The 26,900-nt window shown below is 54.4% G+C and overlaps 1 protein-coding gene across 1 annotated transcript; it reads right to left on the bottom strand.

Annotated features, from left to right (window-relative positions):
• Window positions 1–26,312, bottom strand: Aldh4a1 (aldehyde dehydrogenase 4 family member A1). The gene is made up of 15 exons (XM_006980917.4): window positions 25,966–26,312; window positions 15,418–15,511; window positions 15,235–15,327; window positions 14,381–14,428; window positions 12,873–13,028; window positions 11,348–11,497; window positions 11,196–11,270; window positions 9,988–10,175; window positions 7,670–7,743; window positions 6,019–6,215; window positions 5,755–5,802; window positions 4,784–4,936; window positions 4,074–4,195; window positions 3,450–3,568; window positions 1–1,090 (listed from the first exon to the last, which is right to left on the bottom strand). The coding sequence occupies exons 1-15, from the start codon at window positions 26,022–26,024 to the stop codon at window positions 978–980; spliced, it is 1,689 nt and encodes a 562-aa protein (XP_006980979.1). The 5' UTR covers window positions 26,025–26,312; the 3' UTR covers window positions 1–977.
• Between the last annotated feature and the right edge of the window lie 588 nt (window positions 26,313–26,900).

The following is a 26,900-nucleotide window of genomic DNA, read 5'->3' as shown; positions in this document are numbered from 1 at the left end:
TTTGATTTGGCAGCTAGTGTTTTATTGGGTGACAATAAGTGCACCCCACCCCCTCACAGTATAGAACCAACGGAATTGGGAGCCATGCTCCCTAGGAGACACGTAGACTCTGAAAGGAAGCAGAGCTCAGAGCTGGCCTGGTACTGGTATCTGCCCCCAAGTGTGGACCGTGGTGACCTGGGGTGGCCCCTTGGGGACAGCCACATCAGCTGTATGTGGATCCCTTGGCAAATGTCCTTGAAGGGGAACTCTGCAGGCTCTCAAGCTACTAAAAATAACACTTGATTATCCAGGACCCAAGTAGGAACTCACCCTGGCCACCACTGATCTGGTTGCTCTAACAAGAGTATGGAATGGAAGCCCACCTCAAGGTTTCCCAGGTGACCACCACTGCTCACTCCCAGCAGATGGCCAGGAGAGATGAAGGCTCAGGGCCACCCGGGCATCCTAGAGAAGGCACATGGGTCTAAGGCATACAGCTGGGCACAAGTACCTGCAGGAGCAACTAGCAGACCGAGGGGCAAAGCTAGCTGGTACCGCTGCAGCCCCCTGACTGAGATCCTATCTCACTGGATATGTGGAGGGGCCGAGGTCAGGAATCTGAGGGATGAGGCTGCGGGGCACCAGAGCTGTCTCCTTTCCCCACTGGATCCCAAGAGTGTCTCTCTCTGTTCTCCGAGTCTCTGAGCCAAGGGGCCTTGGATAAGGAGAGTAAAGCAGCCAGGGGGAGAGCCAGCCAGGCACCAGGGTGTTCCGGAGCAGATGAGATTTCTGGGTGAATTGGCTTTTCCTTCCCAGTATGACCCAAAGCCAAAGCCTGGTCACCTGACACCAGGGGAAGAGGGTTCAGGATATAGCTCAATGGCCAGGACAGGGTCAAGCTCAGCTGTAAAGTGTCCAGGAGGAGCTGGTGGGGAGCCTGGGGTCAGTGCAGAGATGTCAGTCATCTGGATGGACAGACAGGTGCTGAGCAGAGCTCACTGCATGTAGGAGTATCGCCAGTCCCCCAGGGGCTGATGAGTTTCCTTGATGACCTGGGGCGATGTCCAGCGCAGGATGTAGTGGGGGCCTCCTGGCTTGTCATTGGTTCCTGTGGGAAAGAGAATGCACAATGGTTCTTGGCAGGTAGGGGGCTGGGGGAGTGAATGGGGCAGCACAGGGGTGAATGATGGCTCTGTCTACAATGCACCCTGCTGAATGCACCCTGCTGAGAAGCAGAAACTAAACACATTCAGAGTCTGCTGAGCATATTAGGGCCAAGTGTGCATGGCCAGAGGGTAAGTGTGCATGACCAGAGGGCAGGGGAGAGGCCGAGGCCCACAGTACCAAAGAGATAAAATACCAATCAAAAGCAACACTGCCCAGCCAAGCTGCTCTTTAGAAATCAAGGAGAGATGGACAGTCCAAGACAGGAATTAAAACACAATACTTGAGTGAATCATGTGAGCATAAAGGAAGTCGGTAAGAGAGGAAGAAAGAATAAGCAAGCCTTACTTATCAGTAATTACATTAAATGTAAATGGGTTAAATTCTGCAATTAAAAGTCATAGTGAGTGAATGGATTTAAAAAACCAAGACCCAGGCTGGACAGAGAGCTCTTCTTCATCTTCTAGAGGACCAGAGTTTAGTTCCCAGGCCTACACAAAGCAGGTCACAACCTCTAGCAACTCCAGCTCCTGGGGATCTGACATCATCACCTGGATTCTCTGAGTATTTACATACATGTGGCCTATTACTCATACACATACATATAATTTTTTAGTTATTTTTTTTTAAAAGATGCTGGGCCAGGTGCGGTGGTGCACACCTTTAATTCCAGCACTTGGGGGGCTGAGGCAGGTGGATCTATGTGAGTTCAAGACCAGCCTGGTCTATCTACATAGCATGTTCTAGGCCAAATTTTTTGAGACAGGGTCTCACTTTGCAGCCTTGGTTGGCCTGGAACTCATGGAGATCTACTTGCCTTTGCCTTCCAAGAGCTGGCATTAAAGTATGTGCCATCTTACCCAGCTAAAAAAGTTTACTTATTCTTAAGTAAAAAATAAGCAAGACCCAATTATATGTGGTTTACAAGAAACACACTTCACCCCTGAGGACACAGGAAGAAGATATAAACAGATCTCAAAGCTGCACAGGAGCAGCTCACAGCAAATAAAGTAGACTCTAAACTAAAACTGGGGGGGCAGGGGAAGGTGGGGGGGAGCAGGGGAAGGCAGGGGGCAGGGGAAGGTGGGGGGCAGGGGAAGGTGGGGGGCAGGGGAAGGCGGGGGGGCAGGGGAAGGTGGGGGACAGGGGAAGGTGGGGGGGCAGGGGAAGGTGGGGGGGCAGGGGAAGGTGGGGGGCAGGGGAAGGTTGGGGGGAGCAGGGGAAGGTGGGGGGGCAGGGGAAGGCGGGGGGCAGGGGAAGGCAGGGGGGAGCAGGGGAAGGCGGGGGGGGGGAAGCAGGGGAAGGCGGGGGGGAGCAGGGGAAGGTGGGGGGAGCAGGGGAAGGTGGGGGGAGCAGGGGAAGGTGTGGGGGCAGGGGAAGGAGGGGGGAGCAGGGGAAGGCGGGGGGCAGGGGAAGGCGGGGGGCAGGGGAAGGCGGGGGGGCAGGGGAAGGCGGGGGGGCAGGGAAAGGTGGGGGGCAGGGGAAGGTGGGGGGGCAGGGGAAGGTGGGGGGGCAGGGAAAGGTGGGGGGAAGCAGGGGAAGGTGTGGGGAGCAGGGGAAGGCGAGGGGGGGCCAGGGGAAGGCGGGGGGGGGGCAAGGGAAGGTGAGAAAGTCAAGGACAGAAAATAGCAGCTGTAAATACATAGGCAACCAATATCAGAATGCCAAAACATAGAAAGCAAATATTAATAGACAAAGAGAAAGGGAGTCTCCAATATAACAGCAGAAACTGTAAAAACTCCACTCCCAGCAAAGGGCAGAACATTCAGAAAGGAAGTCAGCAAAGAAACTAGTCACACACACACCACACACACACACACACACACACATACACACACACACACACACACACACACACACACGCACACGCACACGCACACGCACACGCACATACACAGAGAGGGGGGCGGGCTGCCTTAAATGCTACATGCTGTTTACCTGGGTAGAAACATCACATTCTTATTAACATGTGTTCTGGCCCTGGCTGCCACTAGTGGGCAGCAGCCCCTGACAATGCACTGCCTGCCCATCCAGAGCTTCTCCAACTATGACCTAGACAGCATTGAACCTGGGTGACCTTAAGCCTGGTGGTAGAAGTGTGGGCATTAAAGCTAACATTCACAACCCTCCCCCATGCCTCAATTTCCTTCCCCGTACAATCGAAGAATGGCCTCCTGGCTCCGGAAGCTCCTGAAAACATTCTGTATTTGAACACTCACACACCCCCAACAGTCATTCTGTTCCTAGTGGCAGCCTTGAGGCACTGACCTATGGCCTCTGACCCAGACTCGCCTCCCACTCACCAGAGGCCCGGGCACCCCCGAAGGGCTGCTGGCCCACCACAGACCCAGTGGACTTGTCGTTGATGTAGAAGTTGCCAGCAGCATTTCTCAGCATCCTCGTGGCCTCCTGGACGATTGCCCTAGGAGACAGGACAGTGATCAGAGGGGCGGCCAGCCCCAGGTCTGGCCTCCAACCCCTCAGGCAGCCCTGACTGGCTTCCCAGCTAAGCAAGCAGCCGTAGTAGAAACAGGACCCTGGCCAGCTGCTAGAGTGGGCGCTGGACAAGTTAGTCTCCAAGGCTCAGCTTCTCCCCTGAGAAGGGGATCAGCTCACCTGCCTCCTGGGGCCACTGGGAGGCCTGGATGGAGAGCATAGAGGGTCAGGCCACAGCTGCGGGAGCAATGTGAGCAGGGGTCCCAGTCCAACTGGGCCATTTCACGGAAACTTAGCTAACACCCAGATCCCCATGCTTTCCTCTTGGGCTCCAATCCCAGTACTTCTCTCTCAGGGGCAGACACGGTGGCTTACAGGGCCGAGGAGAAAGGAAAATGCAGAGAGTGGAGGTTAGGGTGAGCAGAACTGCATCTGGGAGGCAGGGGGATGCCATTGAGCTGGCAGGGACAGCATCTCTCAGGGCCACTCACTTATCCTGGGCGAACACTGCCCCCGTGAGGCCATAGCTGGTGGTGCTGTCGACCAGCTGCAGCGTCTCTCTGTACTTGTTATCCGGGTACACATACACCGTCAGCACAGGACCGAAGATCTCCTGGGAGACGAGGGAGGGGTTAGTCACTACGATGTCCCCATCTGGCCATCCTCTCCACCATCCCAGGCCTCAGGCCACACAGCCGCCCTGAGCGGAGGCAGAGACGGGCGGATTCCTCCAGGTTCCCTCTGTCTCTGCGTGCCTGGCTTCCTGACCATTTGGCAAAAGTTCCAGAACTTTCCGGCCTCCCTGCCATGCCCTCACCTGGACAGTGGAGCAGTCGGGCCCTGAGGAGCAGGAGGCTCACTCAGCAGCAAGTGCTAAGGCATCTCCCTCCTCAGGGCCCCTCCCCCAGCAAGGGGCTGGGGCTTTCCCTGGATCTCAGGCACCAGCCACAGCCACACAGGGAGCCAGGGAGCCCACAGCTGCCATAGTCCCATGGTGGCTGTGGTAGCTGTGGCAATGGAGTACCAGGCCACAGCCAGTGCTGGCAGTGACAAGGATGGAGTCTTGGACAGGCCTGAAGCTCAAGACCCAGGTCTGTTCACTCTGTAGCCATTCCGGCCAGCCACCCCTCCTCACCCATGACACCAGACAGCGTCAGAACCCCGCGTGACGCCATGCCCAAGGACAGCTCACTGCAGTCACCTCCTTCATGATGGGTTCCTGAGGGTCCTTGCTCTCGACGATGCACGGCTCCACGTAGTAACCCACCGACTCGTTGCACTGGCCCCCTGCCAGGACACTGAGGCTGGGCGAGGAACGCGCATGCTCCAGCCACTTCTTGATGCGTGCAAAGGCCTAGGGCAGGTGAGCAGGATGGTGTCAAAGACAGCTGTCCCTCACACTCACCCCAAAACACCTCTGCCTAAAGGGCCTGAGTTCTGAGAAGGGGGACAGGGTTGGAGGCACTCAGGGTAAGAGTAAGGCCCGGCTAACCTGCCAAATGGTCAGGAAGCCAGGCATGCAGAGACCAGAGGGAACCTGGAGGGGCTGGGACACAGAAAAGGGTACCTGCTTGTGTTATATATGTGTGTATGTAGCATGTGTCCATGTCTTGAGAGAGAGAGAGAGTGTGTGTGTGTGGTATGTATATAAGTGCACGTGTGTGGTATGTATGTGTGTGCTGTGTATGTGAGTGTGTATGTTATGTATGTGAGATCTCTGTGTATGTATATAAGAGTGTTACATAGTGTGTGTGCATGCTCATGTGTGGTAAAACCACAGAGCTCCTTACATATAAACACATGCTGAGATAAACATATGGAAAGGTACATATATAGCTATGTATTTACATTTAAGCACATGATATGTGCACGTGACTACAGAGATGTGTCTTCAAGGCGTTTACACTCTGGTTCCAGAGCTGTGATCTCAAGTGCACATATGTGGGCCTGCCTGTGTGTGTGTGCATGAGTGTGTGCACATCAATACACTTTAGGGGCGTGCTGAGCCTGGCTCAGGGGTGTGCAGACAAAAGCAATTTCCGGCATGGATGATCCCGTCCTCTTCCAGGCCAGGGAGGCATGTGTGGTTACAAACCACCCCGACGAACCTGCCCCTCTCCGTCCTAGCCCTGGGCCCAGCACCCCCAGATTGTGCTGTGCCCCACCCCTTACCTTGGCATCAATCACTGCAGAGAAGAAGGTCCCAAAGTCCTCTACAGGCTGGGGACAAGGGAGGGAGAGATGAGACACCACGGGCCAGAGACAAAGGGAGTCCCTTCCCCACAGCCCACCCCACGTGCACAGAGCCCCAAGGGAAGGACCCTGCCTCAAAGAGCCAGAGAGAGCCCCAGGGAAGGACCGGGCACTCAAAGAGCTGGAGACAGCGGCAGCCAATCTCATCAGCCACCTGCTGGGCGCAGCGGAGGTGCCACTCACGTCGCCCACTTTGATCCTGCTGTGTTCTTCCAGCAGCCGCCCTTTGATCTGTGGCCACAGAGACTGTGGCACGTAGAGGCGCGAGCAGGCTGAGCACTTCTGGCCACCATACTCGAAGGCTGAGCGCACCGTCCCGCTCACCACGCTGTCCACATCGGCCGAGCTGTGCACGAAATGGAAATTCTTCCCGCCACACTCTACAGAGCACAGGGTGTGGACATGAATGGAGGTTGCTGGCTGCAGCCCAAGCCACCACCCACACTGGTCCACGGCCCCACATTCAGCAGACAATGAGAGGAAGCAATTAGAACAGAGAGGAGCAAGGGGAGCCATGAGCCAGGCCTGCCCCACTCCCCAGAAGATGAAGCAAGGCCGGGGAAGGGAACAGGAGAGCAGAGGGCATTGGAACCCACTCCCCATCACGGATGAGAAAACCAAATGGCCAACATGAGGCAGGAGTACATCAAGCCAAGCTCCCCAGAGCCCAGGCTTTCCTGAAACCTCCCAGGGAAGCCCACCTATTCCCTTAGGGAAGACCTTCAGACTGTCACAGCACCTTCCAGCCTCAGTTTACCTGCTCAGTTACGACAGCAACCAAAAGCACACACCCCCTGCCAGGTGCTGGAAGAAGCACCCTGAGCTGTCTCTCCACGTCCCAAGGACTACCCCCATTGTTGCCCTCCCATCTCAGAGATGAGTAAACCGAGGCAAAGTGATGAAGCCATTGGCTCCAGTTTGGGCCATGGCCTTGAGAGGGAAGGGCCACCCTCCCCTGCAGGGTCCACCTTTCATCTCACAAAGGCAAGGACTAAGGACATGGGAGCTGGGAACGTCAAATGCTACAGCCAGCCCGGGCACACCACCAGAGGCCAGCCAGCGCAGGAAGGGCCTTACCAGGGGTCCCACCTCACACTAGGGGTTAGGAGGTTAGACCACCAGCTCCAGCTTCCACTGTCGAGTGTGCCCCAGACGGACCTTCTCTGGTGGTCTCAGCACTTTCCCAAAGTGGGTTATACAAAACGCTTGTCCCATAGAGACTTTGCAAAATGGGGTTCCGTGGCCCGGGGAGTTTGGGAAACACCGCACGGCCGGTTATGTTTTCCAAGTACATAAATGGAGCACTAAAGGCTCCGAGAACCCTGCAGAAGACGACTCCACTGCCTTTGCTTTACACGACAACGACGCATGTCACGTGTGTGTGGCCACAGAATGGTTTCTCAGGAGTTATCACTGTCAAGGTGAGGAGGTCCTGCTACCCTCTCAGCCTTCTCTCGTCCCCCTACACACACACACACACACACACACACACGCACGCACGCACGCACGCACGCACGCACGCACGCACACACACACACACCAGGCTCCTTCCTCCCCTGCTCAGACCCCTGCCATCCACCGCAGCATCCCCGGGCCAGGTGTGCTAACGACTAACACACGCCTCAGAGGAACGCAGCTTTCAGCTCCACACACAGGCATGTTTAGGGGCTTCCGGATCACACGGGGCTCCCGAGGGGGCCCCTGCAGAGGCAGGTCGAGAAGTCTCCAATATTGGTTCCCAGCAATCCTGGCCACCCCCACTCTGATCTCCTGCCCTCTCATAAGAGCCCGGGGAAGAGGGGAGCCCTGGACGCGTGTGAGGGGCGGCGCTCACCTCCGGCCAGGCGCGGGAAGGTCCGGTAATGGTCCAGATTCTGGGCCACCTGCTTCCACAGGTGTTTGAAAGTGCTAGAAGCAAAGAGGTGTGTCAAGCAGCCTCCCCAGGAAGAGGCTAAAAGACCTGGGGTGGGGAGGGGGGGGTCATCGTAGAACCGGAGGAACTAAGTGGGTGGTGGCAGCTGTGACGGGGCTTGGGAGCACAGTGGCGCGTAGGCCCAGATGTGCAAACAGACAGTGCTGGCCCTGGCTCTGCCACAGGGCTGTGTGATCTTGGGCTCGTGACTTGCTGTCTCTGAGCCTTCAATTCTGCACCTAGTGACAAGGACCCTCCACGGGCATGGATGCCAGTATGAGTCGGGACTTAGGATCACGCTGGGCACACCGCCGCGCCTGACAAGGAATACACACCCCTGTGGCTATGAGGGGCATCCTGACCCAGTGCCTGGCCCTGACGGACCAAACCAACGACTCAGGCTGTGCCCTGACCTGCCGCCCCAGAGACGCCGCCTCCTCCCCAGGCTTCACTGTGACCAACCTCAACACCACAAAACAATAAAAATGCTAATCACCCAGCCACAGTAGCTAACGGTAATTTATGACTTTCCCACCTTCGGCCCAGCAGCTTGCCAGAGCGTGGCAAACGGGGGGGGGGGGGGGGGGGGGGGGGGGACGACGACGACACAACACAGGCCCACTCCGCCTGCTAACAGGCAGAGACCCGAGCACTGGCAGAGCAGGCCTCTGGGGAAAAGACCTCCTCAGCAGTCCTGAAGCTGCCACCCACACCAGCGATCCAGGCGGGGAAGGTGCAGAGAAGCCACTCTGGTAGGTACCCCACAGCAAGAGCTGCAGACGTAAAATGGGACCACCTGGCTGTCCCAGTCACCTCTACCCGGATGCCCAGAAGACTCCTCGGCTGATGACCGGCACATGACTCAACTTCCCCAAGCCTGTACTCCTGACAGCGTCTATCCTGGTCAACCATGCCCTCTCTGTCAAGGCCAGAAGGTCTTGGACCCAGACCCCAGCCCTGCAGACTGCCTGCGGCTCACTACGCTGCTCTGCCCTAGGTTCTGACATCCCTGCCTGGTCCATGGCCATTATCCCCATCCCTGCAGCCCACAACCTCCTGAGCAGGCCTTCTGGAACAGCTCCAGCCGGTTCCTAGGACAGAGTACAGTTGCAAGGGCCGGGACAACCAGCCATGGGCTGACCCGGGATATACAGACCAAGGGCCTGGGGTGGGACTGGGGGGAACCTACAAAGTGTTGTCCACATCCATGAGACACACAAGCCCAGGGGACCAGAGCACACACACAATATGGATTTTTACAATAAAACAGTCCCAGCTAGACATGGCTGGGCCATGGCTATTAGGAATCCAAGAAAAAAAAAAAAACAAAAAACCCAGGCACTCCCCAGGTCCAGTGGGCAACCCCAGCCTGAAACAGAACCATGCTTACACCCTTCCCTACAACCTTCTACGTCCCCTGCCTCCTTCAGCGTGCAGCCCAGACGCTTCTGAAGATACAAAAGGCTCCTAGGAGCCACTGGGCTAAATCTGAGAGGTGGGACCAAGAGAGGCGGGGTGGGGGACGGTGCGCAGGGGACCCCACTGTTCACTTATTCCCAGCTGTGGCACAGAATCCTGTGCTGCTGAGTCAGCGAGCAGGTGACTGGTGCAGACTACCCAGCCCCCCCCACACCTCCACCCCCCAAGGCCCAAGGGACAGGCCTTGCAGCACATCATAGGCTTAGCCTACAAGCCCCCTTGGTGCCCTTCCCCTTCCTATAACCCTGTTCCTACTTCCTCACCTCTGCCTAGCCAATCTTTCACCCGGGTGCCTTCTCCAAGAAGCAGGACACGTATCTCCTGTTTCCAGCTCGCCCAAACATGTCCTCCATGGTAGAGGCTGCTTTCAGGCATAGGCCGTGCTTCCCAGCCCACACAGCTCCCCCCTTTCCCATCCTTCCAAACACTCAGCAAGATAGGGACCAACGCCAGGTGGTGGTGCCTTTAATTCCAGCATCTGGGAGGCAGAGGCAGCGGATCTCGGTTGAGTTCGAAGTCAGCCTGGTCTACAGAGCGAGATCCACAACAGCCAGGACTGTTACATAGAGAAACCCTGACTCGAAAAGACCAAAACAAAAAAACTCTCATTTGACAGGTTAAAAAAAAATAACTAGATTGAGAGAGGCTGATCACACAGAGAAAGTGGGCAAGATCAGCGTGTGACCTCTGGGTTCACAGCCCCAGATAGCGGCGCCGTTTCCCTACACCACTGTGCCCCGCCCCACGCCCCAGGGACTTACGGCACACTGCCTGTGAAGTTGATGCCACAGAGGTGCTCTGAGCTGGTGACTGTGTCCCCAAATGTTGGCCCATCAGCTGGCACAAACTGGATTATGTTGGGGGGCAAGCCAGCCTCCCGGAGGATGCGGTAGACCGCATAGCTAGCCAGCATGGCAGTGTCGCTGGGCTTCCACAGGACCACGTTGCCCTGCCAAAAAAGGTGTGAACATGACTCACAAGGCAGTAGGACACCAACCATACCAACCATGTACCCCACTGTGCCGGACAGCATGGTCACCCTCACCTGGAACCACGCTACACCCCACGTCCCCCACCTCAGCCCACTCATGTCACATCTGCACCGTTTCTAGAGGACCCTGTCATGGAGGCCCCAAGTTTCGCCTCTGACTCTAGCCTGGGTTCCCTTTCCCTGCAAGCCTGGGCCGAATCCCGCCCTCACTCCAGGCTAGGGCTGTTCTCAGTGTCTCTGGGCCCCTCCTGGGTGCGGCTGGGCAAGTATTCACAGATGTTCTGCACGTGTGCTGGCCCAGAGCACGTGCAGCATCACAGGCACCAGCAGGGCCCATTTGCTGATGCACGAGGTTGTCCCTGTGTATGCACATGAGATGCACATGGGGAGCCATACCCCGCGAACACCAGCTCTCCTCCGGCCCAGCCTGCTGAGGACTGGCCTGTATCCCCCACATCAGCCTGGGAGCTCGTGGTACTGGCACCTTCACTCAACAAATTCCTATCTGTCCCATTGTTTACCAGCCTTGACAAGTCAGTCCCTCCCGTACATCTCAGGTGTCGCCTGGCAAAGAGGCACAGGGGCAGCCACTTCTCTCACTGTTTTTTTTTTTAGTTAAATGACATCATCAGCACAGTGTCAATGGCTGCCACACACGTGAGCACTCCAGGTCAACACCACCGTCAGCGGCCGTTGGACCCGTGGCTCACTCTCGCCTGGACCTGCCTGGTGTCTCGCACGTCTCACTCAATACTGGAAGCCTGACGACACGCACCCCCGCCACACATACATCATTGCTTCTGTTGGACAGAGGAGGAAACTGTGCCCCTGAGCTTTCGAACTTGGGGTCTGCTCGGGTCTCCCACAAACGGACACGGCTGTGCTGGAACCCAGAGCGTATTCTCGGCCACAGCTACCACTGTCTGTGTTCGTTGGAGATCTGGGGCATGACTGACGGCCTGGTCCCCGGCTCCTCACCATCAGGGCCGGGGCGCCTGCCAGGTTGCCTCCGATTGCGGTGAAATTGAAGGGTGAGATGGCCGCCACGAAGCCCTGAGGAGGAGGGAGAGGGTGAGGCAGAGCTCAAGGCTCCCAGCAGCCCCTGTGGCCCGCTGCCTGCCCTGCCGTACCTCCAGCCCCCGGTACACCACGCGGTTGGTGCTGGGTGTCACGCTGATGGGCTGCTCCCCCTCCAGCTCCACGGCAAACTTGGCGTTGAATCGGAAGAAGTCGATGAGCTCCGCTGCAGCATCGATCTCCGCTTGGATCACGGTCTTTCCCTGTTAGGAGGGTGGCCTGGGTTCAGGGACAGCACACAGGCCAGAGCCAGCCTCCAGAAGGGAACAGAAACCTTCAGTGGGCTGACCAGGCCTGGTCTTGGGACTGAGGAGGGAAAGGACCTGATTCTCAGGCATCCGAACCTCTTCCATCAAACAGACTAACGTACACGGGACCGGAAAAGCATCCGCTGACCATCCTGCGGAGCTACACAGCTCATAATTCTTGACATGCGATTAGAGTGTGGCGCCTAGGAGGCTAAGACCTGCAGAGTGCTACCTAGAATCCCGTGAATCTCAAGACAAATGTGACAGCCCACACCATCTATCTTCCTGATAATCTCACGCATAGCACAAATTCAACACTGCAAAGGTGGGGAGCTGTCATCCCGCCTCCGTGCAGCAGAGGGCGCTCTCACCACAGACAGGTGAGCAGGTGGGACTCATCATGCTAGAATTAAGGCCAGAGGTTGCTTTAGCAGAACTCTTGGAGGAGGCCAAACTGTGTCTTTCTCCCTGGCTCCTTCCTCAGTGCAGGGCACTGCTCACTTGAAAAGCCCATTTCTCAAACTGCACTTCTCAGGAGACTCCTTTGACAACTTAAAGACGAAGTTCAAGCAAGACAGATTCGCCAGGCAGTCAATATACACGTAACACCCGGCCACTACCTGAGCGTTAACTGTAACTGACGAGGAGCAGAACACTCCTGAATGGAATAGAACGGCCCTTCTTGGGCTTGGAATGCCAGGTAACCCCATAGAGGTCAGGATGGAGCCCGACCAGATAGTCAGGGTCCATTCTAGGCAGTGGGCACTGGACAGAGCTAGAGGAGGCCTGGGCTTCCCACAGACTCCTGCTGAGTTCAAACTCCATCATGGGGAGAGGGGGAGAGGGGCCCCAGGTATAGGATGAGAACCTAGGAGAGAGACCCTGGGGGTCCCTGAGTCAGGGGCAACTTTGTGGGTGTTTAAAAAATCCCTCTGAGGGCTGCGGGGAGATTGGCAGCAGCAGGGTCCAACCGGCAGCTTGGTGAGCCCGGTGTCCAGGATGGCTATGCACACGGTCTGACATATTTGTAGATGGCAGTGCCGTAGGGCAAAGTCAGAAGGCTAGCCACCTCTAGTAGAGTGACTGATAAGCCTGAAGTGACAAAGGCTTGGCCCAGAGTAGGGGGACAGGAATGGAGGGGAGGTGACGGGCCCACAGCAGGACACATGGGCTCAGCACAATCCTCCCAGTGCGGTGACCTATGCTACATCCCCACTCCGAGGGATGTTTCTGGAGCACACCTCCAAGCCTCCAGCAGCTCCTGGCACACAGAGGCTCAGCTAATGTCTAGTGACAGGAATGGAGCCTGACTGGGCCTGTCAATCCTCACCTGTCCCACCATGGTCTTGGCAAGGACCTCAGCCCTTCGTGGCCCGCTCAGCATATCTGCCGCCTTCAGGAAGATCTGGGCCCGGTCTGCCACAGGCTTCAGGTCCCACTCTTTTCTGGCGGCCAAGGCAGCTTCAATGGCTTTGTTGAGCAAGGCCTGGAGAGCGGGGGAGAGGGGTAAAGGGCTGCCTTCTGCCTTACACAGCAGGAAGAGCCCCAGGGCACAGAGGAGGGACCGGAAAGACTCCAGCTACCAGCAGAAGCCCCCCCCCCCAGTCCCATCCACACTGCTAGAGACAGCCTGTCCCGCAGTCATTCTGAGGTCTTAGGCTCCTGCCAGCTGAGTTAGCTGCTAAAAAAGAAAGTTCCTGCCCCACTTTCTCCCATGGTCTAACTAAGGAGGTACCACATCCTTCAGAGGGCTCCAGCCTTGCCGTCAGCACCACAGCTTGGCACACATACTAGCTGCCGGTGGCCCAGACCCCACCGGCCCTCATTACCACATGGCGCCTGCCATCAGCCCCTCCCATGGGCCCTCTCTCTCACTCTCTGCCTGACTGTCTATCTGTGTGTCCAACTGCTCTGACTCAGTCTTACAGAATCTACCTGTTAGGATCCTGTACATGCGCAGCTCGGGGTCTTGTGTCTTACGTCATCGGGGGCACTGGCGACTACGTGGTCACACAATCTGTGCCTTAAAAAGCCAGCCGCAGACTCCCACCCTCTCTCTCTGCTCTGTTTTCTCTCTCTGTTCCCTGCTCTCTGTTCTGCTCCCGCCATCTCTCCCTCCCTCCAGGCCTGGCTCCCCTTTCTCTCCCCACCCTTTCCCTTCTAAGAAAGCTCTCTGTAACTCTGATAGTCATGGCCATGGTTTGTGACTTGTCCACTAGTAACCAGCACCACCAACCATGCTGTTTATCTTTGACTACCCACCCCCTGACCCCCAACAGATCTCCCCATGTCTGCTTGAAGCAGTGGGCATGTTAGTGGGGTGTGGGGCATTTACCCACCACCCCCACAGCTTCCCAGAGTTTTCTTGAGTGTGATCAGCAGGAAATATTAGATAGAAGGATTTATAGCGGAGAATCTTGCGGAGATAAACAGATAGAAAATAAAGGACAGCCTCAAGAGGGCCTGGAACCTATTCCAACGGGCCCCGACTGTCTCTGGCCCAGGGTTTTTATAGAGATGCCAAGGGGTAGAGCAAAAGACCTCCTCCCCCAGCACAGCCAAGTGCAGACCATCTCAGACACCTGCACTCAGGCCGGTGGTCCTGATCATCCTCTATTCGGACCTGCTGGGTAAAGCCACGAGGAACCCGAGAACGGGCTCCCACAGTAGGGGATGTTTTGTGCTGTTCCCACTCTGAGCAACACAGCTGAAGTTTGGCTTGAGTTAACTTGTACATGACTGGTACGTGATTCAGTCCAAAGACTCCCCAGGATCAGGGAGAGAGGTAGTGGGGTACACCCACAATTGGCAGGGCAGCCATGGTCACCAGGGACTCACCTTGTCCGCATAACAGAACTTGGCCACCTTGTGTCCATGGTTAAAGGGCTGAAAGAAAAAGCGGGGAGCATCGTGGTTCATGAGTAAGGCCAAGACCACAGACCACTCTGCCTGCCTTTCAGGGAAAGCTAGCCTCTGTGTTCAGTCAGACATGCCTGAATCCCAGCTCATCCACCCGTGGCACTAAGACCACAGCTCCCTCCTCCTCCCCGGCTCTCCATGCCTGGAAGCTGTGCACCAGCCTCGGTTAGAAGTTCTTCCAACAGGCCCGCGAGACGGCTCGGCAGGTAAAGGTGCTTGCCACTCAGGCTCAGTGACCTGAGTTCAGTCCCAGGACCCACGTAAGGGGGGGAAGGAGAGAGCTGACTCCGCCGAGTTGCCCTCTGACCTCCACAGGTACCCTGTGCTCAGAGTCACAAGGCTAAGGGGGCAGGCCGAGAAAGGTAGGTTGGCTCTTTCAAACTGGATGCAGCACACAGTGCTCTTGGAGTCCTATGGACATGGACTCATTGGCCAAAAGGCCAGCCCTTCACTCCCCTGCCCCAGACTGGGCGATCTGTGAGTCTCTGGCTTCGCTGAGGTGGACACTGGATTCTGCAGGGCTGAACCCAGATCTCCCTCCCTCCCTCTCCTCCCCCCACCCCCAGCTTGCAACTGACCCATAGGAAGAAACCACCAGGAACACACACACACTCACTCACTCTTCCCAGGCTCCTTGCTGGGGACATGACTCAGGAGTGGGCCGGGCATGGTACCCTTTGTTCTAGTTTTAGGCATCTAAGGAATTCAAAGCCTGGGAGGGGACGATGACTCTTCCAGGCAGAGACCACGGCTCCTGCCCCTATCAGACCTACCGACAGCTGGTATTGCACATTGGACGTCCACACCTCCTCGTCCCCGACAACACACGGGATGGCTTCTGTCTGGCCCTTCAGGTCCTTCAGAGCCTGGGGAGAGGGACAGAAATGCGGATGGGAACTTCTTGTCTCCCTTTGTTCCATGCCCCCACACACCCTGGGGACACACCACCCTGTTACCTTCTGAAGAGCATCCCGCTCGGGGCTGCCCTGAGTGAATGCTAAGATGGGTTCATTGGCCACCTTGAGAGAGGAGGTGTGCCTCCAACGCAGCCTGGAAACAAGCATGGGGGGAGGGGATGATAGGTCAGCAGCCATCATGCTAGTCCCTCTATCTTCACAGGTGGTCCCGGACTGACCCACAGGGCTGATATCAAAGCAAATCCAAGGCCGGGGGAGAAATCATAACGCCACCACTGTGTGTCCCGTCACATGACTTGCCTGCTCTGAGTCTGTTTCTACAGTTACTGAATGGCAATAAGCCACCAAACCCACACCGTTACTTGAAGTCAATTTTGTATATGTTGAAGGCCACTGTCCCTTCTTTCATGGAATTCACCCTAGAGAATCAGGTTTCTCTACACTGAACAGGTAGCCTGTGAGAGCTGTCTCTCAAGGTGAGCCAGAGAGACGCCCTCAGCAGAAAGCTGGCATTCAGGTGAGCAAGAGCATCACATATAGACCATGAACTTGGAGGCCTGGCCTGAGTGCTGGGCACAGCAACACTGGTCTAGGGAAGCTAGCTGATTATTGACCTCCACCTCCGTTCTTGTGTGCAGGTGCCAAGTAGGGCAGATGGAGGGGATCAGAGCCAGCATTCGGGGTCCATCATTCCAGAGCTAAAGGCCCAGCTCTTCCACTTCCCAGACACATTCCTCAGACCTCAGTTTCTTCTGTAAACGAGGACAACTCAGAGGACATCTTAATGCTGGCAACATTCACAGAGCCCAGGCCCCAGACCAGGCCTCACCAGCTGCCCCTGACAGAATAAGTCATCCAGGTATTTTCATAAGGAAAATGACTGGCTGAAGTTGAAATTAGAAGGAACCTGAATTTGAGTCCAGACAAAGCCAGGCACCATGTGCAAGATGCTGGGGAAAGCCACCACATGATTGGCTGGGTGATCTGAGGGGACAGTCCAGAAAGCTGGGGAGTGCCGTGGGCTGGGTGTTGCTGGGAAATGAGAGGGACGATACAGTTGGGCAGAAAAGCCACCCCTCTACAAGTGCCAGTCTGTGGGTGCCTGGACTGTGCTTAGACAAAATGAAGCGCTCTCTGAGCTTCATTCTGTCTGGGTCAGTGGGATGCTGTTGGCTGGGCCTCCATCAGCGTAACCATGCTCGGCAGGACAGAGTGGTCAGGCGGAGGGAGTGGGGGGGACACGTTGATTCGCCTTTTTTCACGGGAAGGAATGTGAGGGCCCAGGGGTCACTGGAAGGAGAAAACAAACCCATGTGGGGTGGGTGTGGCCCTGAGGCCACATTCCAGGAGGAAGGAAGAGTAGACAGGCGGGATAGAGGCAGAGAGAGGCCTATAGGGTTGGGGACAAGGAAGAGGGTCACGTGCTGGCAAGCTCTGGAAGAGGAGGGAGGGTGAGCATCGAGCTAGAGGGGGAGGGTGTCCGTCCCCCCCACACACAGTCATAACCCCAGGCCACGTCACATTCCTTCCTCCCACCCTTGTCTGTCTGGTCAAGGAAGAGCAGGTAGGATGGAGAGGCCGTCTCAGAGGCTACCCAATCCTGCCCTCATGTTCCAGTACAAAACAGCGAGGCCCATCTCCTAGGGTTACTATGGAGACTGGACGGCTGAAAGAAGGCAAAGCTAGAGAAGTCCACCACGTCCCCTCCTCCTGCAGTCCTGGGAACAGGAGAGAGGGGACAGAAATTCCTAGGGACTGACAATGGAGTGATAAAAATCTCCCCGTGGTTCCTTAGCTGGATGTGGACTGAGTCCAGCAGGGCTCCAGGCCTCACCCTACCACCCCTCATGGCGGACACGTCCATTTCTGGAAGCAGATAATCCAAAGTCAAAACTCCTGTCCACCAAGATCCCTCTTGGCCAGCACAATCCATCTACTCTCTCAGAACACCACAGTGTACCTTCAAGCTCACCTCCAGGCCGCCAGTCATTCCTTACCCACTGGCTCTGGACAGACAGACCAAGGCCCAGGACTTTCCAAAGCCCCACACACACACCAGGATCACATTCAGGTGGGGAAAAGTCAGCACAGACTGTAAGGATTATGTTCTTAATTATGTCACCAGCCTGTGACGGTGTCCCAGCCTAAAATGCGGGCGTGCTCTCTGTGTCCTCTCTCCTTCTGTATTCTCCCCCCTCCGCGTGGTCTCCCTCTCCCTCCCTCTCCCTCCCCCTTTCTCTCCCAATAAAGCTCTAGAAAGGTGACCATGGCTTGTGACTCTTGCATCACTGATCATCCAGCACTCTCCTCCGTGGGCGGCGGCTAGCCACCAGCGCCGCTGCTTAACCAACACGTACCCCACCCACACCAGGCCTCTCTTGACCCTGCTACCCCACAAAAGTGTTGCCAGAAACAGATCCCCCCGCCCTCCTCCCGCCTTCCCCAGGCAGAGGCCCACTGTGACGGCAGGCTCCCGGGGCCTTTCTCTGGCCCTGGAAAGTCTCCAGGCCCCGGAGAGACTAGTTCAAAGATCAAGTTGAACGTGAGTGAAGTGTGGCCAAAACCAACAGGCTTCTCTTCCAACAGGCGCTCTCTCTTTTCAGCTGGCGGTCCGTCCGGGTTTAACGGGCACCCTCCACTAGCTTAGATGAAGATGGAGGTGGACCACACTGCACAGGACTCAGGGCCTCTAGGACAGTGGTTCTCAACCTTCCTAACGCAGCGACCCTCTAATATAGTTCCTCACGTGGTGACCCCGCCAACCATAAAAATATTTTTCTTGTTACTTCATAACTGTAATTTTGCTACTGTTATGAATCATAATGTAAATATTTTTTTGGAGATGGAGGTTTGTCGAAAGGGGTCACGACCCACATGTTGAGAGCCACTGCTCTCTAAGAGGATTCCCCAAGGACTTTCTAGGCTGGATGGTTATCTTCATTCATTCATGCAGTCAGCACACTTACCCCACAGCAACAACACAGAGTTAATCCACCCACCCAGTTTATTCTCCACACATTTTTAGGACTCAACAAGGTGCCCGGCTCCGGATGTAGACTTGATCCCACTCTCAATCCTCCCTCTGGCACCAACTCAGGTTTTCTAGCAAGCTGGGACAGCATCCCCCCACCCCCACCCTGGGACCTGCCGCCAGGGCCTGAGCCAGTAAGAGGTTCTCCTCAGCTCAAGCTTCAGAGCCCATGTCCCCTCCCCGCTAGAGGCAGGAGATGTCAGGGGTTCCGAGAAGAGTGTGTGCCAGCCAACTCAGCACTCTTTGGGGGAGGAGATGGGGAGGTAGAGGGCACAGGCTCCACCCTGTCCAAGGTTCAAAGTGCCATCAGCTCTCATCAGCCACGTCTCCACCATCTCCAGGCCGCTCGTGCCATAACCAAAGCTACACAATCCTGTCCCACCAGCACCGGGGACCTGCTCTGAGAAATACACACCTAAACAACCTAGTCATTGTGGATGCACCATAGAACACCCCCCACAGAAACCTCACACATGCAAGCCACTCCAGAGGGGCTTCTTTCTTTCTTTCTTTCTTTCTTTCTTTCTTTCTTTCTTTCTTTCTTTCTTTCTTTCTTTCTTTCTTAGATTTATTTATTATGTATACAGTATTCTGCCTACATGCATGCTTGTAGGCCAGAAGAGGGCACCAGATCTCATTACGGATGGTTGTGAGCCACCATGTGGTTGCTGGGAATTGAACTCAGGACCTCTGGAAGAACAGCCAGTGCTCTTAACAGCTGAGCCATCTCTCCAGCCCCAAAATTTAAGCAGTGTGCTTTTTTTGTTTTGTTTTGTTTTTCAAGACAGGGTTTCTCTGTGTAGCTTTACGTCTTTCCTGGAACTCACTCTGTAGTCCAAGCTGGCCTTGAACTCACAGAGATCTGCCTGTCTCTGCCTCCTGAGTACTGGGATTAAAGGCATGCACCACCACTGCCTGGCCTTTTTAAAGATTTATTTATTTATTAATTTATTATGTATACAATGTACTGCCTGCATGTATCCCTGCAGGCCAGAAGAGGGCACCAGATCTCATTACAGATGTGAGCCACCATGTGGTTGCTGGGAATTGAACTCAGGACCTCTGGAAGAGCAGTCAGTGCTCTTAACCTCTCAGCCATCTCTTCAGCCCCAAGAGGGGCCTTTTTCAACTGGGGGATGCTGTAAAGAGGACATGTACAACACAGTCATGCTGCAATATGGCTCGCTGTTTTACAGGCAGCAAACATCCTTATTTTATTTTATTTTATTTTATCTTGAGACAGGGTCTCACTGTGTAGCTCCAAACTCACTATGTGAAAGAAGATGACCTTGAACCTCCTAAAGAGCAGGCTGGGATTCCAGGTATGCATCTTCATACTGGGTTTATAAAGAGCTGGGGACAGAAGTCAGAGCCTCACACGTTAGGCACACACAGGCTCTGTTATGAAGCCCCAGTCCTCCGGGATAATTACAGAGGACCACTACTGGATGAGTGAGGTCCGTGACTGTCTTCACGGCACAGTGAGGACCATATTTTACTTATTTATTTCTAATGTGTCACGGCCCACGTGTGAAGATCAGAAAACACTTGTCTCCTTCCATCACGTGGGTCCTGAGAACCAAACACAGGTTGTCAGCTTGGCACCAAGCGCCTTCACCTGCTAAGTCAGCTTGCAGGCCCAAGACCCAGATTCTCACATGAATACCGAATCAAGGGAGACTCAACCTAAAACCACTTCTAAAATGAAGATTCTGGACCCTCAGGAGTCCTCAGGTTCATTCCCCACCACCACAACCCTGCAGAACCTCAGCTGTCCTACCCTTTCCTCAGATCTCCCCACTATGCTTGGATGCCTCTCACAGGTGGACACCCCCTGCCCCCCGCTGCCTGAAGGGGGTTCCTCTCCCATTATCTCCGAGCCAAGCAGGGGGTTCGCAAGGGATCCTGGGCATCTCCTGCTTAAAGCAAGCAGCAAGGCCCCCGAAGCAGCCTGTATCCACTCCACGAGTCCCAGCGCGAAAGAAACACCACCAGAGAAAAAGCTCGGAAAGCACCGGACCTCTGGGACTGAACTCGCCCTGGACTCTCCTGCCAGCTAAACACCAGGTCAAGAAGAAAGCAAAGGGAGCTGTCTTGCTTCCTCCGGCCTCCTGTTTTCCAGCTGTAATCTGGGGCCTGATAAGGCAAATCCCCTTATCACTCAATTAGGTGTAATCAGGGTAGCAATGGAGGCTCCTGGGGAGGGGAAAGTACAGGGCCCAGGGTGGGGCAGGCTACAGGAGCCTTTATGCCTGATGCCATAGAAGACAGTACAGATCGTCCCCTGAGCTCTGAGTGCCGAGCACTGAGCTGAGTGAGGTGGAGATACTGCCCTTGTGCCGTTTATTTCTATTGCTGTGATAAAATACTCTGACGAAAAGCAACTTAGGAGGAAAGGTTATTGATGCTAGCTCACAACCCAGGTCTGTCACTGTGGGGAAGTCAGAGGCAGGCGCTTGAGACGGCTGGTCACATAGCATCCACAGTCAAGAGTGGAGGGAACACATATACACTCAATTGCAGGTGCTCAGCTCAGGATCTCCTGCCTAGGGAATGGCGCCACCCACACTGGGCTGGGTCTTTTCACGATTAACTTAATTAAAACATTCCCCGCCCCCAGCCCCAGGCCAAACCAAAGTAGATAGTCTCTCACTAAGACCCTCTTCCCAGGTGTTTTCAGGTTGTGTCAAGTTGATAAAACTGAGCATCATGGGCACGGGTACCATCCATCTCACTTAGTCACCCTCCAAACGCAGTAGGTTGCACTACGGCCTTTTTTTATAGAAGAGTAAACCATTTACTCCTTTGCAGCTCATGGTCATAGCTCATCTGTAATGGAGCATACTTACGGCTCTTTTTGTCCTGGAACTTGCTTTGTAGACCAGGCTGGCCTTGAACTCAGAGATCTACCTGCCTCTGCTTCCTAAGCACAGGGATCAATGGTACACACCACCACATCTAGCCTGGAGGACTCTCTTGCTGTCCTGCTATCCTTGGTATTTCTGTCAGGGCTGACCACTGTGGAAGAGAGGTGGGTCACCATATTGCAGCAATCCTGAGTTTTCGGGGAGCTGGGCACGTGTCAAACCACTCAGCATCTATGAACTCCTTCAACCCCCAAGACAAGGCCTACTAATGAAATTAACTACAATCCCAGTTACTCCAAGGCTGGGGCAGGAGGATTGCAAATTCAAAGCCAGCCTGGGCAACTTGGCAAGACTCTGTCTCAAAATAAAGGTTAAAAGGGGGCTGGATATTCAGCCCCATGATAAAGCACTTGCCTTACACACAAGGTCACTACACTGTAAGGAAAAAAAAAATCCCCAAAGACAAGACACCCCGTGAGTCAGCTACTGCTATTTTCCACATGACAAAAGAGAAGCCAAGTCACCTGCCCAGGGCCACAGAGCTGCTTACAGGTGGGCCAGGGTCCAAGCTGCACTCTGTCCTGGGCCATTCTAACAACAACAGGTTCAACCCCTACTGTGTGCCAGGTGCAGAGTGTTTGTTTCCAGGTGCCAGTGCCAGCCAATTTGAACAATGTCAGAAGCATTACAAGGACCTCAAGTTCCATCTAGGCCTCTGCTGTGGAACGATCTTTTTGTACACTGTGAATATTTGTTGTTTACATTGGTTTAATAAAGGGCTAAATGGCCAATAGCTAAGCAGGTAGAGATTAGGCAGGACTTTCAAACAAAAAAAGAATGCTGGGAATAAAAGGGGGACACAGCCAGACACAGAGGAAGCAGGAGATGAACATGCTGTGATGAAAAAATGTACCACCACATGGTAGAGCATAGATAAGAAATATGGGTTAGTTTAAGTTATAAGAGTTAGTTAGTAACAAGCCTAAGCTTTTGGCCGAGCATTTAGAATTAAGAATAAGTCTCTATGTGGTTATTTGGGAGCCAGCTGGTGGGACAGAGCTGACCAGCAGTCATAACAACAACAACAACAAGAAAAAAAAAAACCCACCTACAGTCCTCCACAGTATTTAGAGGACACACCAAGCACCACACCTGCACACTTGGGTCCTTGTCATTGCCTGTGACCAGGCTGTTAGCAGGACACCGAGGCAGAGTGCTGGATGAGGTTGGGAACACCTCACCTGCAGGGCTCTGAGATGCGCTCAGGAACAAGGAAAAAGTCAGTACCCGACAACATAACCAGTGCCCACGCATGACAAAAACAATGTGTAGATGGGCCAAGAATACCCAGTAACAATGGCAGGGTACAGGGGCTGGCGGCCTGAAACAGCCCTGTGATGCACAGGAAGACTCCCTGAAGGGTCTGGCACAAAGGCAAATAAGGGACAGAAATGAACATTCATTATAAGTCGACGATACACCTGGCTAGCTCTTGGTGCATGCTGGGCAGGTACTCCACTAACGAGTCACTTCCCAGACCCCTCCTCTCCCCCAGATTCACCTTTTACAAGGCTTGTCTTCCGCAGCCCCTGGGCAGCCTGTAATGTATAAGTTTGCTCTCCTCATTTCACAGATTAAACAACTGAGGCCGGTAGAAATGAAGGAAAACTTGTCGAGGGTCTTGAGCTAGTGAACATCAGGCTTCCCATCGGCCTGTTGCCTGTCCGCCTTGACCTTGACCTCTGCCCTTTGTGGTGGTATTGTGTTCCCCGAAATATTGTGCACCCTAATAAACTTATCTGGGGTCAGAGACAGAACAGCCACAATATTAAACATAAAGGATAGGCAGTGGTAGCACACGCCTTTAATCCTAGCATTCCAGAGGCAGAAATCCATGTGTTCAAGGATACAGCCAAGCATGGTGACTCACGCCTTTAATCCCAAAAAGCGAGCCTTTAATCCCAGGGAGTGGTGGTAGAAAGCAGAAAGGTATATAAGGACCAGAAACTAGAAACATTTTAGCTGGTTAAGCTTTCAGGCTTTGGAGCAGCAGTTCAGCTGAGAGCCATTGGGATGAGGACACAGAAGCTTCCAGGCTGAGGAAACAGAATCAGATGAGAACTGGCAAGGTGAGGTAGCTGCGGCTTGTTCTGCTTCTCTGATCTTCCAGCATTTCACCCGAATAACTGGCCTCAGGTTTGATTTTATTAATAAGACCCTTTAAGATTCATGCTGCAGCCCTTTTCTGTGTTCACTTTCTCATCTGTGGCCTTAGTGATACATCTCTGCACAGAATCTGTGAAACATGCGAGGTACATATCTACATGTAAATTTGCATCTGTGGATGTGCACACGTGTACACAACGCCTCCCTGGGGATGGGACTCAGGTGTGGTGATATGTTGTGTACTCTAATAAAGCTTGCCTTGAGGATCAGAGGACAGAGCCAGGCCCTAGATTAGACACAGAGGCCAGACAGTGGTGGCACACACCCTTATCCTATCACTCGGGAGGCAGATTTCATAAAGGGAGGAATTAGTTAAAAGAAAGTCTTTTCCCACATTAAAAAAATGGGAAACATTTAGACAATTGAGAGAATTTGGTCTCTGTTTGATAATACAACTGACAGTCTGAAAATGGAACAATTAAATGAGAGGATAATTAATGTAGATGGGGTTTATGTAATGTCAATTATAAATATTGTTTGATCATTTATCATTTAAAAAGTTGGTTAATGTGACTACCAAGGTGAAAGCTTTAGAAGAACTTGTTAAAACAGTTCATATAGAAATTCAGACCCAGACAGAGGAATTTAAAGGTGAACCAATCTCAGCATTGCATTTTACAGTTACAGAGAAACAGCCTAAGGCTTTCAAACAGCCACCTTGAGCAGCGTTTTCACAGCTGTCCTAGGATTATGTCTCTCAACCAGTGACAACAAGAAAACCTCTGAAGATTGTTCCTGTCATGACTGAAGAAGCCACCGGCACCAGAGGCACGGGCTGGAAGTGCTCCTAAGCATTCTGCAGGGCAGAGCAGCCCCCGAGTACCTGCCCCAAAGGTGAGTGAATAAACGCTGCTGATGTGGAGAAACCCATCTGGGCATCCCGCCAGGCCAGCCGCACTGTAAAAGCAGGCAGCGGGAGCCGGAGAACTGGTTGCAAAATCCTCTTCCCACCCGCTCAAGAGGCCTCGCGCTGAAGAGCGGGGATCTGGCTCCAGACCAACTGTTACTCCAGTTACATCTGCCTGAACAGGCAGAGAGTCCCCGGCTGCACATGGGGACAGAACAAGCTCCTCGGCTCAGCGTGGGGTCCATCCTACTTGTTAGCTTGCTAAATGATACCGCTGTCTGGAACCATTTCATAACATGGACTGCTTCCTATGGGCGATCAGAGGGTCTTTGTGGTCTCAATGCAGATGTCGAAGGACTGGAGTCTCCACACACTCCAATCCCATGTCCTCTTCCTGCCAACTCCCCACCAGGACGTACAGAAGAGCTGAAACTCACCCCTATCATCTCACAGGGGCTAGGGAAAGGGTCACCGATTAACTCAGAGAGGTCACAATTCAGTGGAGGAAGACACAGTGAGTCACAGGCCACAGAGCAGCAAATAGGAACTAAGGTCGGGGTGGGCGGGTGCTGTGTCAGTGTAAAAGGGAGACAGAAACACAACCCCCAAGCCCAACAGGCTGAGAGCCCCAATGGGGGTAGGATCTTGCAACAGGTCACGGAGGGCACTGAGGTTCTGGCTGAACGGCAGTGTGCGGATCTGAAGAGCAGCTCTGCCCTGGAACCTGTCAGTTTTCTCATTTCTTCTAATGACTTCATTACTTCTACACCTCATGAGAAGTCTGACCTAAAGTGGCAGTCCTGACAGTCCTAACCAGACACCTGTTCTAGAGACAGCTGTAGCCCTGGCTACATAAACCAAATTGACCAGGCCTTCAACCCTCAGAGATCAGTCCGCCTCTGCCTCCTAAGGGCTAACCAAACACCTTTGTTGTTGTTGTTTCTGTTTTTCGAGACAGTTTCTCTGTGTAGTCCTGGAAACTCGATTTGTAGACCAGGCTGGCCTCGAACTCAGAGATTCACCTGCCTCTGTCTCCCCAGTGCTAGAATTAAAGGTGTGCGCCACCACCGCCCAGCAGGAACTTAATGAATTTATTCAAATCTCAAAATAAGCCATAAGCCACTCAGAACCCCACCAGCATCACACACTATAAAAGTCATTACGGCACCCACCGAAAAACAAAAGCCCAATATTAAACTGAAAAGAGAGTGGGACAGAGCGGCCCCCGGGAGCATCAGGGGGCTCCAGAACCTGAACTCAGGGACGTCCCAGGACTGGGAGAATCAACAAATTTGAAATATCCATCATTAGGAGGAAGAGGAGGTAGGAAGGGGGCGTGGACATAGTCTGGGCACCACAACGGACCGCAGGAGTCATCTGGGGGCGCGGAGTCCTTGGCTAAGTAAAAGTGACCATCTAGGGAGACCCAGGAAGGCTAAGGAAGGGACGCAGAGTCTCCACGGGAGAGTGGCTGTGCAGGATGCGACCCTCGAGTTTAGGGGAGACTTGGGGACCTGGGAGAGGGTGGCTTTCCCAGGGTGGCTGCAGCCCGGAGCACACGCAGGGAGGGAGTCGCCCGCCGCTCTAAGGGCTCCGGCAGCAAGGGGTTCACTCACCCAGCGCTCCTCCAGAAGTGGGAAAGCATGGCTCGGCGCAGGGTGGGCAGGAAGAGCATCGAGTAAGGTCTGAGGATCCCGTGAGCCTGTTGAAAGCTCCGAGTCCGCCCTGCAAGCTTGGACTAGTCAAACCCGGAGTGCACCACCTCTGCGGGAGGCTCAGTATCACCCGGTCCAATTGCCTCGGGGTCTCTCTGCGGGTACCCCCTCCTGTCAATAAACAGCAGTCTTACTTAGTGTTCTAAAGGCCACTGTGGACTGCGAGGCAGGGGAACCCGGCAGAAATGCCCTGAAATAGATGCTCTTTTCTCCTCTCTTCCTCTCCTTATGGTATGACCCAAGGAGAGAGGGCGTGAGCCTCATCGACCAATCACAGTCACACGTGAAAGCCTCCGAGCCAATCAGCTGGACCGGCAAGTTGCATACTTCTTAGGTCGGGCTGGAGAGTTGCAGGAGCCAATGACAGATCCTGCACGGAGCACGTGCTCAGTGGTAGATGGGACCAGGTCCTTGGGACAGGTGCAGCAGGGGTCCCATCCTTTGCTGCTGGAAGGCTGGCCACCTGCGGGCCACCACTCTGCTGGAGCCCGCGGGGCCATACTAAAGCCAGCTCCTCCTCGCCACCCTGGGGGCTGCCGCCCTGCATGGAGCCTGATCTGCCCTCCGCCTCCCAGCCTGGCGCAGGGCCAGCCAGCTGCCTGCCTGCTTCCTTCCAGACTGGGATCATTATGAGATAAAACCATAGCGGGCCTGTGCTTAGTGTTTCTCTCTCTCTCTCTCTCTCTCTCTCTCTCTCTCTCTCTCTCTCTCTCTCTCTCTCTCTCTCTCCCTCCCTCCCTCCCTCCCTCCCTCCCTCCCTCCCTCCCTCCCTCCCTCTCTCTCTCTCTCTCTCCCTCTCTCTCCCTCTCTCTCCTTTCCTTTCCTCCTTTTCTTTT

The sequence above is a fragment of the Peromyscus maniculatus genome, chromosome 2 (genome assembly GCF_049852395.1).
Source record: "Peromyscus maniculatus bairdii isolate BWxNUB_F1_BW_parent chromosome 2, HU_Pman_BW_mat_3.1, whole genome shotgun sequence".
Classification (NCBI taxonomy): domain Eukaryota; kingdom Metazoa; phylum Chordata; class Mammalia; order Rodentia; family Cricetidae; genus Peromyscus; species Peromyscus maniculatus.
Note: the sequence above shows the minus strand (reverse complement) of the source record. Positions and strands in the feature narration are given on the sequence as shown.